The sequence below is a fragment of the Pagrus pagrus genome (assembly GCF_965226575.1).
Source record: "Pagrus pagrus genome assembly, chromosome: 8".
NCBI classification, from domain to species: domain Eukaryota; kingdom Metazoa; phylum Chordata; class Actinopteri; order Spariformes; family Sparidae; genus Pagrus; species Pagrus pagrus.
The window spans coordinates 7,690,672-7,706,911 of record NC_140192.1 but is presented as its reverse complement, the minus strand read 5'-3'; the positions used below and the strand labels follow the sequence as shown (position 1 = coordinate 7,706,911).

The following is a 16,240-nucleotide window of genomic DNA, read 5'->3' as shown; positions in this document are numbered from 1 at the left end:
AAATCAGCTGGGATGTTCGGAGACCGCTCCAGGAATGTTCTGGTAAAATGTCATTGTGTGAGCTACTAACGCGCTTAAACGCTGTGTTATTAATAAATATCGGATATGGGTGTTTGATTTGATTTCTTTACATATTTGTGTTTATCATATTTCCATACGGCAGCTTACATTCACCGTGTATAAATTATTCCCGTTAGTCTGGCCAGTGGTTGGTTTGAACGGCGTCACGACTACAACGGTCACCTGGATCTCTGATTGGCTGAGAGCGCTGATCCGGGTACTGCGCTAGATCGAGCCCATTAGCTAAAGGTACCAATATGGCGGAGGTAAGAGGGAAAACAGGGGAGAAGCAATCGATCTTAAATCGATATTTTTAAATTTTGTGTGCTTTATTTTTCATTTCTAAGCTATCGATTGAGGCGACGATGGTTTTTGCCTTCTATATAGCGTGTTTCGTGTCATAATTGTCATTGTTATTCCTCTAAAATATGCTTGAATGTCTGGACTGATCCTTCACTACAAGGCCGCTGCGCCTTCGCTCTCTCAGCTGCTTTGGTGTAGCGGCTGTGTAAATTGATACGTAAATTTAACGTTAGCTTGTTGGTTAAAGGAAATAACAGATTGTATCGCGTGTGTTATGAATGGAAATTAATTTTTTCTCTTCGGGATAAATTGGCGACAGCTATACCGTATGTACCATCTAACTCTATCGAGTGCAGTGCCGCGCAAACGAAATTAGTGTTTACATTTTTCGGTGCATAACGTTAACATCAGGCTCTGGGGTTAGCTTGCTGGCTAGCTAACTGTTACAGAAGCCGACACTGCGTAAATCGTCCTGTCGCCCTCCGTTTATTCTTCTGTTTTACTTCGATCATCTTTTACTGAAGGTATCATTTTATTCCCGTGGTTTTAAAGCTACAGTTTTGCTCACAACAGTCCCCAGTGTGTAGCGTCCAACTGCGGCTAACGTTGAATTAGCCACCTATTCCAGGTAACGTTAAGGATAGCGGCAAATGCAGTTTTCCTGTTTACGGTGGTCATAACACGAACTGTAAATGCATTTTCTTTAACTCGGCTTGATAGTATATGTATAGATGAAGCGCTGGTGTAATACTTGAATCCATGTTTCAACTGTTGTTTTTATTTATGCTCTGTTTTTATTCTTTTGCAGGCTTCCCTAGGGAGTTCAAGTCCAGGTAAGAAAACATCTGGCTGAAATTTAGCATTTCTCTCTCCGTTTTATCCTGTACTTAAAGTTTTTTGCACAACAGAAATGTGAAGATAACATGATATATTATATTATATACTTTATCAGAGAAAAAGGGCTTTGAAATGGCCAAAATGTAGTGCTTTTCTAATTGTAAAATAATAACTATGTACATGCATCTTTTTTTAAATGTAAATCTTTATTTTGCAGAGTTTAAGTTTGTTTGTGCGATTAAACGTAAATATTGATGATTCTTTTCTTCCTCTCATTCAGTTGGCTCTTTGTCGTCAGAGGATCATGACTTTGACCCAACAGCAGAGATGTTAGTTCACGAGTATGATGACGAGAGGACCCTGGAGGAGGAAGAGTCTTTGGAGGGAGGGAGGAATTTTCGCTCTGAGCTTGCAGATCTGGAAAAGGTAAACTAGTTAAAGCGCAGAATGCCCCGAAAAACAGTGTAAAATGCCAAAAAAAATAACCGACCTAAAAAATTGTGATCTTAAATGATCAAATCCGCATTTGTGCATATGCAAGATTTGTATTGTTTTTGTGAAAAGCCAGGGTGACCATCTTCTAAATGCAGTGGGGCTGCAAATACTGACACATTGCTGTCACCTGGGGAAAAAAGTTACTAGTGTGACCTATATAATGATATGGGGAAGCCATCTCTTTTTATAGCGGTGGATGCTAAAGTGAAGTACATCTACATGCTGTACACTACATCCATAAATTATCTCTTGGTGACAATGAATTAGTGTATCATTAGTCACTGATTGGCTTTAAACTCTTTTTGACTTTAGAATTGGCTCTTTTCTTAAAAAACAAAAAACAACCATATACATAAACATGTACAATAAGTTCAAAAGTATAAGGGCTTTCAGTCTGAAAGTTTTATTGTAATTTGGATGACGCAGAAAATATAACAATGGTTGTATTAAATTTATTGTTTGCTGAGTTTAACCTTCCTCTTTTTTTCTTCCAGGAGGGGAACATGCCTTTGGAGGAACTCTTGGCCATCTATCGCTACGAAGCCTCAGCAGGCTCCAGTATAGACAGCTCGTCTGGAGACCTGACTGATGAGCTGCCTGACATGACTTTGGACAAGGTAAATAATTACACTAATGTGGTGATGTTATTTAGCCAATTCAAAGATTTGGCTCCAGTATACAATTAATCTTATTCTTTCTCCCTAGGAGGAAATAGCTAAAGACCTGTTGTCTGGGGACTATGAGGAGGAAACCCAGTCGTCAGCTGATGATCTGACCCCTTCTGTAACCTCACACGAGGCAACGGATTTCTTCCCAAGAACACTTCGATGTAAGTGTGACGTAAAACATAACTGAACTTAATGTCTTGAGCGATGCATTGGATGAAATCCTATCATGTAATGCAATACAATATGTAATTAATACAAATAAACCACCAGATTCATGACATTAGGTCTGCAACTAACAACTATTTTTATAACTAACTAATCTGCTGTTTATTTTCTTGATTAACAATTAATGGTTTGGTATATCAAATGTCAGAATATAGTAAACTTTCCCAAAGCCAAATTTCTTAAAGCCCATGTTGACGTTTGGTGTCTTGTTTTGTCCAACAAACAGTCCAAAACTTTGAGACGTTCAGTTCACTTCACTATCCAAGACTAATCGCAGCAAATCGTCACAATTCAGAGGTGGACACAAGTGAATGTTTGGCATTTTCGTGTGAAAAATTACTTTTATGAAAGTAGTTGTCGATTATTTTCTGGTCCATTAACTAGCTCTTCAAGACATGTAGGAATAATAAAAACAAGAAATTGTGTTGTTAGACAAATGTTTTTAAAATTCAACTGAACACTTGCAGAAAGAGCAGTGCTTTTCCTTACAGTCGAGCACAGAGTACTACGTGAGGCTAAATGCGCAACTGATTGTTTTCATTATTAATGAGTCTGTTCATTATTATTTGATTATCATTTAGTCTTATAATAGAAAATAACAGAGAAAAATGTTCACAAGTTCCCAGAACCCAGTGTGATGTTTTAAATTAATTGTAATCTTCTATCTGTTTGATTTATAGACTAATTGTTTCAGCACTGTGACATTTGTCAACAATGGCCCAGTTTTGTAGGTGTCATAATGTATCAATTATGTTGCTGGCATTTACATTACCCATTACAGTACCAAGACAGGTTTGGTCGGTAAAGCACTGGGCCTCAGCACCAATGTGGTGGCATTGGCATTCAGTCCGTGTCAAGGTATTTATTTGTTGTTTGTTTTTCCATCAGCCAACGCCATCTCCGACGGTGACAAAGAGTCAGAGTGTGATGAAGATGGCCCAAGCCCAGAGGACTCCAGAAAGGTAAATGACACATTTAACTTTTGGACACCTTAAGAGATTAAGTTTACTTAATTTTTTAAGTTGATTATCCAACAGTGGTTTGTTAAACATTGTTTTTAATGACTTTTGTTTGATTTTCATCATAGGAAATAATGGTGGGAACAGAGTACCAAGCAGAGGTTCCTTCTTGCCTCTGTCACTACAAAGATGGGGAGAAAGGTGACTGTTTTTTGACATGTTTGTTAATGTGATGGCTGACAGTGATTCTAGCGCTCTAATAAAGACCAGATCATATACACCAGGTGACTAATTTTACTTGATGTACTTTCTTATACAGCTTATGAAGATGAAGATGAGTTATTATGGAGCCCAGGTACATTGCCAGAGAACAAGGTTAGAAGTTTCCTGTGTGACGTGTTGTCACGGACAACAGATGAAAAGACAGGATGTGACAAACCAGGGATGCACGTTCGAGACAATGAACAGGTCAGTCACGTCTTAATGTTCAATCCTCTCATGTTGTGACACAATGAACACAATGTATGTGAGCTTATGCAGTCGAGATGATTTTGAATTGACTTTCATTCTCTGTGTCGTATAGCAATTATGCTTTCAATAATTCAGATAATTTTGTTTCTATGTTGCATGGGAATCATGTGCTCAATGATCCTGTCCTGACCGCTTCACTCTTTCCACATAGGCTTTGAATGAGCTCGTCAAGTGTAACTACAACTACCGTGAAGCACTAGAGAGATATTGCAGCCGTGTAAGGTCCTCAAAAGGTAAGCAAAGGAAACACTGCAGGCTCCCAGCCAACCAAAAAAATTATTAAATGTTGCCGTTAAATTCAGGTGGCTCATTCTGTTGAAGGTAACTTTTAGAAAGGAGTATTAAAATTTAGAAAATACATTAAATGTCTTTTATGACACCAGTTTAATGCAGTGTAACATGTACTAATGTTTTTTAATTTTTACCTTTTTACCGCTGATTTATATTCTTATTTAGATTACATAAATATATATCCCTGAATATGATACATAATTTTTCACAGTGATATGAATATCCACAGTCAGTGATAGTCTGAGCGCATCCTCTCATTTTTCATTCTTTGTCATGTTTCACTTTTGATGTGGTGAGAGGTTTCTCTGTCCTGCCTCTGACGTAAACTGTATGTTTCTCGACATTTGACAAATTAACACCTAGCCATTGACGAATCACTGTTTTCGCCCACAAAGCGTTCCTTTTTTTTTGCTTACCTTTTCATATCATGCAAATGTGCACTTTTTTTAGTGTAACGTGGAAGAATGAGCTGTGCTGATGGCCATGGTGAATTCCATGGGGCAATTAAAATCCATTTTGTACAAGAACAGTATACTAACAGGATAGACCTGTGTTGTGGTATAGTGTATGTCTTTGTCATCCATTTTTGAGTGTGGGACCAACCTTTATACACAATCCTAAAAAAAAAACAACGAACTTCAAAAAATAGTGACCTCACAATTGATTTTAATCAGCACATTGCATACAGTCTATAGAAGTATAAAAGTATTACATGCATTCAGTCTTGATTTCTGATGGGTCTACCCTTTTGTTTACACATCGATGCTTTATCGTGCACCAACAATATATTGATGTATTTCTGGCTTTATTTCAGAAAAATCGCCTCCGTGGTCAGAAGAGGAATGCAAGAACTTTGAACACGCACTACAGATGTATGACAAGAATTTTCACCTCATACAGAAACACAAAGTAAGTCTTAAATCATGATTGGACGAGATTTCTTTTTCTATACAAGCATGAAGACCTACACATATGAAGCTGTGAAATGTTCTCATTCTTCGTACTTCCTCTCTTTTGTCCCCCCCTCAGGTGACAACACGAACAGTAGCAGAATGTGTGGCGTTTTACTACATGTGGAAAAAGTCGGAGCGCTTCGACTTTTTTGTGCAGCAGAATCGGTTTGGGAAGAAAAAGTACAGCAGTTATCCCGGTGTAACGTAAGTGTCAGGAGGAGATTATGTTTTATGTTTAATACAGTGAGCTCTGAAAAGAAAATCAAAAACGTTGTTTCTTTGTATCCAGTGACCTGATGGACAGGCTGGTGGATGAAGCAGAAGGACTGGCAGTGGACAGTTCCTCCTCTGTGTGTTCAGGAGCAGGCGGAGGAGGAAGGCTGGAAACCACCACAGACCAACAGCTCAGCCTGCTCAACTCTATCACTGCCAGCGACCTCACAGGTCAGTAACGGGGTGGTAGAAAAATGGCAGAATAAGAAACACACAATATTAAAGACAGTTATTGTAGTAAAGATTTGCAGCATTTGTTAATGTCGCGTCATTTTTAATCAATCATTCAATGTTAATTGTGTTTCCTGTCTCCCTGCAGCTTTGAGTAACAGTGTAGCCACAGTGTGCAGCCCTGCAGAGGTTAGTTGCCTGGACTCCTACAGCTTTCCTCCACTGGACAGTCTCCATCGTGGGTCCCTGAACCACGACGAAACCCTTGGGTTTCCTTCTAACGGCACGGACCCCGACTGCCTCAACATGCTTGACGCCGGCTTCTACCACTCCGACCTGGGCCAGCTAGGAGGAGTGTGCGTCAACAAGGACTGCGAGCGGCCCTCCAAGAGACTCAAGATGGCCCTGCCCGACTCCTTTATCAATGACGTGTCTGTGGGTAACCTTGGCGTGGACTTTGAAGCGCGACGGACAGCGGCGCATCACCACCGAATTACCGGCGCCAAAATGGCGGTGTCCGTCACAGACTTTGGGAGCTTGGCCGGCAGCAACGAGCCCAATGGGTTTCTGGGAGCACATGCACGGCACCACACACAGCACACTGCGGCACTTCAGTCAGAGTGATCCTCGTCGTCTTCTTCCCTTGTTTCTCCCTTTTGAAATCCCTTATCCAGCTTGTACATAAGACTGACCTCACTGGAGAATCTGATTTGTTTAAATTCTATTATATATATATATATATATATATATACACATCTATATATATGTATATGAATATACTTTTTTGTTTTCATTTTTTGTGTAATATGACATCAGTGATGTCTATCATATAGAACTAAAATCTTGATTTCTCTCAAGAGTTTATATAGCCATTTATTTTATTTTTGTTTTGCGGTCTTGAGATGTGTAACGTCCATGTACAGTGGGGCCCAGAGGCTGCAGTAGGAGAGTTGTGTATCTTCCTCCCTCACATCAACACACAACATCTTCAGAGCTACATTAAGTTATCCTGCCATTCTTTCCAGCTGCCAAAAATGGCTTAGTTTTCTGCCTCTAGTGTTAGTATTTAGTTGCTTGTCTTCGTTGCTTGAAGTGGTACTTTTTTTTATTTTATTGTTTTTAATTAGTGTTTGGTTTACAGGTACTTTTTTAGTAAACAGACAGGTGCAAACGGGTTTTATTTGCCCCCATATAAACCCGGCTAGACATTGTATGAAGAGCAACACTAGCACATAATTTAGCTTGGAGACCAGAAAGTGATGTGGCTTCAGTTGCTAAGGCCTTCCAGCTTGGTTTTATTTAATTTTTAATTATTTTTTTTTTACCTTTTCTCCTGTGGAAGCTCGTCTGTAGTTTGTCTGCTTGTTTACTTATCAACTGTTCAAAGTTGCCAAACTGGAACATGTGAATGTTTGCAACAGTTCATTCAAACCCAAATTATAGTCTTTGATTCATAGTTTTTCTATTGGATTTTTTAAACAGGTGACAAAGAACACTAGAGTAACATAATGGGAGTCACCATGTTTTACGAGTGGATTTTTGTAAGTTTTTTTTTTTTATTTTATTTTTTTTTATTAAATCCTGCTTCTATTGAAGAGGGTATCAGTGAGACAAGAGAACCATAACAGCAATATTGCAATGCAAAGATATTGGTCAAATGGTTGATGAACATAGACATCATCTGGCACCGTTAAGTTTGTATTTATTGCATATATGTTTACCTTTTGTGAGATTTTGTTTAATCCTTGGAACTAATGCTTTCATTCATGCTACTATTAGACAAGCTTAGCTGTATATGTCCTTTAGTTCTAGTAAAAAAAGAAAATTAATGTTCGAATATGCTCCTAAATTAAGTAACGCCATTTTCAGACCACTTCGCAAGCTTGGGTTTAACCTGCTAGCAGTATTATCTCTTTATTTAAAGCCACTCTGTGTTTGTATTTAACCTCTGCCTAACCTGTACTGACTAGAGAGAATGCCTTGTATAATCTGGTCGACAATTTCTTGGAGTCTAGTAGCAGAAATGGAGCTTTCTTCTCTTGACTGAAGTCCATTTAATTGTGAATTGTAAAATGTTAAGCAGGTCATCGTCAGTTGATTGGATGCAGTAGTAGTGTTTACTTAATTTATCTATGCATTGTGCTATGAATAATTAGTTTGTTTCAGGGGTACAACATGTTTGTTATGTCCATACATCTTGTAATTCACCATGTGTGTACAGACAGGATTCATGCCTATAGACCATCATTAAGTTTGAGTAATTGAGTTTCTAAGCCCAGCATCAGAAAGATATTCACTTTGCGTTTCATGTAAATAATTAGCAAATAGCCTTTAAAAAGTCTATTAACTGACCTCTTACACTTGTGAATCTGTGTTAATACAAAGGTTTTAATTTGATTCCTTGTCAAAAAGGCAATAATTTGTAGATATGTACAGATATTTTGGGTTTTTGCATTTTACCAGTTGACTTGGTGTTTGAATTTTGTTTTTTTTTTCTCTCTTTGCAAAGTCATGATACCCAGAACCCCCCAGGACCCAGCTGAAACCACGCATGCCAGCTGTGTTCGTTTTCTCAAGTGTACCACTGAAAACGGTTTTACCTAAAGACGTATTGATATGACTCAGTGTTGCAAATTTGCATTCAAAACTTGCAGCCATGTGTAAAAGACGCTCATCTTTCTTTCCTCGAAAAAAAATCTTTTTACATGTCGTCGTCTATATTTGTCTTGATGGTAAAGGGATGGCTGCTGCTCTAAGTATGTGGAGAGCTAGTTTCTCTTTTAATGCAATGTGCATAATGCAGTAGGTCCTCCGAGCTCTTCTAGCTTTAGCAGTGCAGTGATATTTATTTCACCTGTGGTTTGTACAAAGACTCAGAAAAACTGTCAGAATGTAAAGGCCATTAAGTAGTAGAAGTAGGTTTTTCACCACTCTGTGAACTCTCGAAAATGTGATATTTTACTGATATCTCATGGTATGAGACTTGTGTGTGCAAGCGAGCACTAAGCAAATTTATTTTATATTTTGTATTGTGTTTTGAAGTTTAAAAAGGAAAAAAAAAAATTATAGCAGTTGTGGTTTTGAAAAAGAAAACTCGAGTCCTTTGATGAAAACAAAAACACTTTGTGAATAAAAAACCTACAAAACTTAAAAATGTATATCCAGAAATATAGACAATCAAAAACTTCACTATGAGAAATGTTCAAGAAGCTATCTTTATTGTTTATAAGAATTGTACATAAACATTGAGTTGTTTTTTTTTCTTTTGTTAAAACATTATTTTGTATTTTCTGTTGTACTTTAATACCTTGTGTACAGATCCAGAAATAAAGCTCTGGAAAAGGTTCGGAGACGATCGCACGTTCTTTCTCATCACAGATTCTCACACATACATTTACTGATTCATAAGGAAAGATTGTGGTTAAACTGAAAGAAAATTTGAGTAAAACTGAAACCCATGATGTGATTATTCACACCGTTTCACTTAAAGAATTTCTACTAGATAAACTTGATTGAAATTTTGGCCTTTTTTTAAATTAAGAATTGCTAATTATTGCACAGTTATACTAATTCAAAGGCTGTTAATCACCCCTACTTCACTTGTCATCACAGTAAAACAGTTCTTGACTTTGGAAAGAGATCTGTAAATTTCAGATAAATCACAGAATGATAATCAAATTATGCTTACAATGACTAAGACGTTAACAGCCAAGAGTAAAGACTTATAAAAATATGTTTTTTATAATTCACGTTTTTTCATTCTGCTTTTCATGTTGAGCCGAGTGAAAAAAATCTTTTCATGTGTTGAGTGAAAAATGTATTTTTTCAGGGATGAAAAAAAAATTTTTATGTGTTTTTTCTCGTGTCGAGCTGATTGAAAAAAAATCTTTTCCATGGGTGAAAAAAATGTTTTTTCATGTGTCGAGCCGAGTGAAAAAAAAATCTTTCACAGGTGAAATTTTTCACTCAAATTTGTGTTGAGTGAAAAATTTATTTTTTCATGTGTTGAGTGAAAATTTTTTTTCCGTGTCGAGTCGAGTGAAAAAAAACATTTTCAAGTGTGAAAAGTATTTTTTTTCCATGTGTCGAGTCGAGTGAAACATTTCTTTTTCACGGGTGAAACTTTTTTTTTTCACATGTCGAGCCGAGTGAAAAGAAATCTTTTTAAAAAAATGTTTTTTCATGTATCGAGCCGAGTGAAAAAAGTGCAAGTACGCGAGTAACACTGCTGGTTTTATTCCATAAACACCTTTCAGTTGTAAAAATATCAGCTCAACTCAATATTTCCCCATTGAGCACTGTGCCATCATCACATTCCCTGTCCTGGAGCACAGCGGAGAGGGCCGGACTCTTTGGTAACTATCTGATCCAGTGATCATAATTGATGGTAGAAATCCAAGATTAAATCAAAAAGCATTAAAGAATGAATGGCCTGCTGTTCATGTTTCACAAATAATAGTTTGTGTGTGAAATTGCTGCAGTGGACACGACTGTACTGTCAGGCACACAGCACACTGGAGACAGTGCAGTCTCTGCACACACACTTTGCCTTCTCCAGTCAGCTCATCTGGATCATCCTCACAACCTGCGAATATCGATTGTATGATTTATGAAAGCCTGTAAATAAAGTCAGTAACAGCTCTCACAGAATCGTTACAATCCATATCGTCATTGTGAGTCCTAATCATCATGCAGGCCGAGTTCACCGTAACTACACTCAATGAATGGTGTTCACCTATCAAACTTCCATTTTCAAACGATATCCCAGGCTGAGGGATACCACTCATTGTCGCCTAAATTTGGCCGCGAGAAGAAAAAAAACTTAAACATTTCTTGTGAGGATGAGACTGTTTCTCATGTTCACGAGAAAATATCTTGTGTGCACGAAAGTATCTCAAAAATATGTTTTGTTTTTCATGTGTCGAGCCGACTGAAAAATGGTATTTTCATGGGTGGAATTTTTTTTATGTGTTTAGCTGAATGAACATGTTTATTTCCACGGGTGAATTTTTTTTTTTTCATGTGTCGAGCCAAATAAAAAAAAACATTTTCACGGGTGAACAAAAACATTTTTCATGAACTCTCGAAAATGTGATATTTTATTGATATCTCATGGTATGAGACTTGTGTGTGCAAGCGAGCACTAAGCAAATTTATTTTATATTTTGTATTGTGTTTTGAAGTTTAAAAAAGGAAAAAAAAAAAAAAATTATAGCAGTTGTGGTTTTGAAAAAGAAAACTCGAGTCCTTTGATGAAAACTAAAACACCTTTGTGAATAAAAAACCTACAAAACGTAAAAATACAATCAAAAACTTCACTATGAGAAATGTTCAAGAAGCTATCTTTATTGTTTACAAGAATTGTACATAAACATTAAGGTTTTTTTTTTCTTTTATTAAACATTATTTTGTATTTTCTGTTGTACTTTAATACCTTGTGTACAGATCCAGAAATAAATCTCTGGAAAAGGTTCGGAGACGATTGCACGTTCTTTCTCATTACACAGATTCTCACACATACACTTACTGATTCATAAGGAAAAATTGTGGTTAAAGTGAAAGAAAATTTGAGTAAAACTGAAACCTATGACGTGATTATTCACACAGTTTCACTGGGAGAATATCTGATTGAAATGTTGGCCTTTTTTAAAATGAAGAATTGCTAATTATTGCACAGTTTTAATGATTCAAAAGCTGTTAATCACCCCTACTTCACTTGTCATCACAGTAAAACAGTTCTTGACTTTGGAAAGAGATCTGTACATTTCAGATAAATCACAGAATGATAATCAAATTACACTTACAATGACTAAGACGTTAACAGCCAAGAGTAAAGACTTTAAGGGATGCATGATAATATGGGCACGTCATTGGTATCGTCTGATAAAAGGAATAAATGGGGATCAGCAACTGGCCAAAATGAGTTGGAAATATCAGCATATCCGATATTGGCAGAAATCCAATATCGTGCATCCAGAAATGTTTTTTTGATGTAACTGTTCGATTTCGACCACATGAGAGCAAACAGACAGCTGCTCTGCTTTTAATCAAACCTACTACATCAGTAGTTTATTAACTTCATCTCTTGAGAGGAATGTTCAGAGTCAGAAAGTCCTCAGCTAGAGTAACCTCAACACCACTGTCCCGCAGAGCGTCTTCAGCCTGTCTCTTAAGCTCCAAGACGTCGTCTTCGTCCCCTTCTTTCTGCAGGGAGCAGGGTTTGTATCTCTGACTGAAGTGGTACAGCACCAGCCTCCGCGCACAGCAAGCCCGAGCCACTGCCGCCGCCATTTCAGGCGTGCTGTGTCCGTGGTCCACTGCTTTCTCTCGGTGCTCGTCCCCGAGGGTGGCCTCGTGAACCAGAATGTCCGCTCCGTTGCACAACGTCAGCGGCCCGTCCCCGAGAACTGAGCTGCAGTCCCCTAAAATGCAGACTTTTCTCCCAGGAATGCTTTCTTCTAGCACCTCACTAGGCAGAACGACACGCCCGCTCTCCAGAGTTACTGGCTGTCCAGCTTTCAGACGGCCATAAAGCGGCCCTGGTTTCAGGCCTGGGGGACACAAAATTAGATCACTGAATGTGTGTTTGAATTCATACTATTATGGTCCCGCTTCACATTTCTGTAAAAATAAAGAAAAAAGAAAAAGCATTCACCTAGTTCCTTCAGGAGTTCAGTCTTCAGTCTTCCGGGTCGATCGTGTTCCTGAATGCAGAAACCAAACGAGGGGATACGGTGAAACAACCTGAAAGCCTTGACCACAAACTTCTTGTCTTCAAAAAGGAGGTATGAGTCACTGGAGACATCCAGGGAGATCGTCCTGCCTGGCTGCTCCTGTGGGTGCAAAGGACCGCACTCTGCTGTCGCCTGAAGAGACACAAAACAAAACACACAACATTAAAGATGAGGCAACACATTTACCCAAAATGACTGAGTTTAGATATCGATCTTTTAATCTGAAAATCAGTCCTGCAACAGAAACATTTGGGATTGGAAGTATCAATATTTTTAAGGATCGATCCGGACACGGCTGCAACCCAGGGAACCGAGGTGGGATTTCACCAAACAGGAATGACACCAAAAATCAGACACATACCTCGGGGCTGAGCTGTCCCTCCTCTGGACTCTGGTCAGATGTGGGTTCCAGCTCATGCACTACAGCAACATACATAAATATAAAAGTAGATGACATGACAGCACAGGACATTAGAATAAGTACAATAAAACAGACTACAAGTAGTAACTTCCTTTGAACCTGCCTGCGTAAGGGAAGAGCAGCTGCGAGCCTGTGAGGCCAAGCGTCACCCTCAGGAAATGCCGGAGGCCCCGAGGCCCGTAGATGTCCACACAGTTAGGGCTCTGCTGGGAGTCAGGGTTGGTGCTGAGGCTCACAGTGCAAAGGAGACCAGGCAGACCAAACAGGTGATCTCCATGCAGGTGGGAGATGAAAACCTTGGTGATTCGACCTGGGTAAAAAACAAGACATGTTTGAGGTGCCAGGGTGATTTGTCTAAATTAATCATGTTGAGCTGAAAAAAAAATTTCGTGGGTGAAAATGTTTTCTTTCATGTGTCGAGCCGAGTGAAAAAAAATGTTTTTCATGGGTGAAAAATATTTTTTTCATGTATCGAGCTGAGTGAAAAATGTCATTTTTCACAGGTGAAATTTTTTTTTTATTGTGAAAAAAGCCCTGAGGGTCAAGGGTATAATTTTTTTTCTGGTGCTCCTTTTTCTAAGTTCAATTTATTTTTTTTCATGTGTCGAGCAGAGTGAAAAAAGTGGAAGTACACGAGTAACACTCCTGGTTTGAATGTTTATGAAAACGTGCTCACGAAACTTTTCTCGTGAGTGTTTTCATAAACCTTGCATTTGTAATAGCCTCGTATTTGCGCTAAGTGTAATAATTATTCCATAAACACCTTTCAGTTGTAAAAATATCAGCCAACACAAACCTCAGTATCAGGTACGAGATACGAGCAGGAGAAAGTTTCTCGTGCTCACGAGAAATGTTAGAAAAATTGTGTCGAGCTGAGTTAAGTTTTTTTTTTCCATGTGTCCATGTGAAAAAACATTTTTCTGTAGAAAGAAAAAAAATATTTTCATGGATGAATATTTTTTTTGTCTGCAAAATTGTATTTTCACAGGTGAAATTTTCATTTTTTCATGTGTTGACCCGAGTGAAAAAAGAAAATTCTGTAAAAATTTTATTTTCACAGGTGATTTTTTTTTTTTTTTACGTGTCAAGCCGAGTGAAAACAATTTTTTTCACAGGTGAACATTTTTTCCTGTCATCTGTGGAGCCGAGTGAAAACAGTCTTTTTTTCACGGGTGAAAATGTTTTTCTTTCATGTGTCAAGCTGAGTGAAAATCTTTTTTCACGGGCAAAATGTTCTTTTTTTCCATGTGTCGAGCTGAGTGGCATTTTTTTTTCTGTAAAAATTGTACTTTCACAGGTGACAATGTTTTTCTTACGCATGTCGAGCCGAGTAAAAAAATGTATTTTCAACGAGTGAAATTTTTATTTCTCTGTAAAATGTTATTTTCAGGGGTGAAATTTTCTTTTTTTCAGGTGCAGAAATGCAAAAATGCATTTTCACCCATGAAAATACAACTTTCTAGAAGCCGAGTGAATTTTTTTTTGTAGATGTATGACAGGAAAAAAAAAAACTCACTCGGCTCGACACATGAAAAAAAAAAAAAAAAAAAATGTTCATGTGTCGAGCCGAGTTAATTTTTTTCTGTAAAATTTGTATTTTCACAGATGAAAATGTTTTTCTTTCATGTGTACAGCCGAGTAAAAAAACGTATTTTCACGAGTGAAATTTTTTTTTTTCATGTGTTGAGCCGAAAACATGGAGCCCCTGAAGGGACATGGTGGGAAAAAAAACAAAAAAATGGAAACGTTTCTCGTGTGTATGGGAAACTTCCTGGTATGCACAAGAAACTTTCTGGTGAGCACGAGAAACTTTCTTGTGGGAACAAGAAACTTTTCTCGTGAGCACAAGACACTTTTCTCGTAAGCACAAGAAAAGTTTCTTGTGCTTACGAGAAAAGATACTTTCTCATGAACACAAGAAACCTTTTTCGTGAGCACAAGAAACTTTTCCAGTGCAAAAGATACTTTCTAGTGAGCACCAGAAACTTTTCTCGTGAGCAAGAGAAAGTTTCTCGTGCTCTCGAGAAATGCTAAAAAAAAATTTCTTCACATGACCAAATTATGCACGACAATCAGTGGTATCCCTCAGCCTGGGATATCGTTTGAAAATGGAAGTTTGATAGGGGAACGCTATTATTCAGTGAAGTGTAGTTACAGTGAATGGCCTGCATCGTGATTAGGACTCACAATGAGGATATGGAGTGAATCAATTCTGTGAGAGCTGTCACTGACTTTATGATTTATTCTTGGATTTCTACCATTGATCATGATTACTGGATCAGTTAGTTACTAAAGAGTCCGGCCCTCTCAGCTGTGCTTCAGGACAGGGTATGTGATGATGGCACAGAGCTCAATGGGGAAATATTGATTTAAGATTTGTGATTTCACCAATATCATCAAGTCAGCACGAAGAAACATTGTTTTTGTGTAAATCAAACAAACAATAGGGTAATTTATTGACGGTCCCTAAGTCATCCACCAGCGCAGCGCGAGGTTCTGGGAGGCGAGCTAACCGAGCCAGAGACGCCGCTGGGTGTCTCCGGAGTGAATGTCTGTCCGATATCCAACCTAAAACTAACTTCACCTCGTTGGTTTCATGATACAATGGAAAGTTAGAGTGCGGGTGGTTGCTACAACTGAATAAAGTTTATTTAAGGTTGGTGTCCAGTAACTTTAAAGACGTTCACTTAGTTCCCCAGAAGGTGCAGCAGGCTGCGGGAGTAGCTGCAGTGACTGACCGGCTCTGAGCTGGCTCTTCATCAGTTGTGTCTGGGTTCCCTCCCCGCAGTCAAACAGCCAACACTCCCCTTCTGTCCGCAGCACCAGAGCCGAAGCGCCGCGGTGAGGTGACGGGTAGGCCGAGCCGGTCCCGAGGAAAGTCACGTCCATGCTCATCCTCCCGAAGTTATAATAAAACTGATGAAACCTGTCTACAGCATGGATGGTTATATTATAGATCCATGGTCTACAGATCAAGCAGCGTGTCGCCATCATGGACTGTAAACAGTCCCATGGTGATGACGTACCAACAGCGACGGTGAGGCGTTCAGGTCAAGTCGGATTTTTCTCTTGATTTATAATAGGATCAATTAAAATTCATTAAGGATATTTACATGCAATCTGAAAAGTAACTTATAACTAAATTTATCAAATATATGTGAAAAATATGAAGTAAAATGTCCAATTTTGTCTCCAAAATGCAGTGGAGTGGAAGTATAAAGTAGCAGAAAATGGAAAAAAAAAATGAAAAAACTCAAGTAAAATACAAGTACCATAAAGTCATACTTAAGTAAAGGAATTCAGCAGCATCTCATTCCTG

The 16,240-nt window shown here is 38.3% G+C and overlaps 2 protein-coding genes across 2 annotated transcripts; one reads left to right on the top strand and one right to left on the bottom strand.

Annotated features, from left to right (window-relative positions):
• Positions 1 to 278: 278 nt before the first annotated feature.
• mier3b (mesoderm induction early response 1, family member 3 b) lies at positions 279 to 9,112 on the top strand. Its single transcript, XM_084359843.1, is given in 14 exon segments — positions 279 to 326; positions 1,172 to 1,196; positions 1,481 to 1,626; positions 2,190 to 2,312; positions 2,401 to 2,524; positions 3,477 to 3,550; positions 3,676 to 3,748; positions 3,867 to 4,015; positions 4,230 to 4,311; positions 5,184 to 5,278; positions 5,399 to 5,526; positions 5,612 to 5,766; positions 5,915 to 6,327; positions 6,329 to 9,112. Coding segments are annotated over 14 exon segments (1,719 nt in total). The 5' UTR covers positions 279 to 317; the 3' UTR covers positions 6,452 to 9,112.
• A 1,979-nt stretch (positions 9,113 to 11,091) lies between these two features.
• On the bottom strand, positions 11,092 to 15,928 carry elac1 (elaC ribonuclease Z 1). The gene is made up of 5 exons (XM_084359733.1): positions 15,660 to 15,928; positions 13,025 to 13,231; positions 12,862 to 12,920; positions 12,422 to 12,632; positions 11,092 to 12,317 (listed from the first exon to the last, which is right to left on the bottom strand). Exons 1-5 carry the CDS (start codon positions 15,913 to 15,915, stop codon positions 11,845 to 11,847), a joined length of 1,206 nt encoding a protein of 401 aa, XP_084215859.1. The 5' UTR covers positions 15,916 to 15,928; the 3' UTR covers positions 11,092 to 11,844.
• Positions 15,929 to 16,240: the final 312 nt, after the last annotated feature.

Excerpts from the sequence above, each read along its gene's own strand:
- elac1 (XM_084359733.1), bottom strand. The coding sequence starts at position 15,915 with ATGATGGCGACACGCTGCTTGATCTGTAGACCATGGATCTATAATATA. Across the intron at positions 13,232-15,659 it reads GAAGAGCCAGCTCAGAGCCG|GTCGAATCACCAAGGTTTTC; the intron begins GTCAGTCACTGC and ends TTTTTTACCCAG. Across the intron at positions 12,318-12,421 it reads TGAACTCCTGAAGGAACTAG|GCCTGAAACCAGGGCCGCTT; the intron begins GTGAATGCTTTT and ends TGTGTCCCCCAG.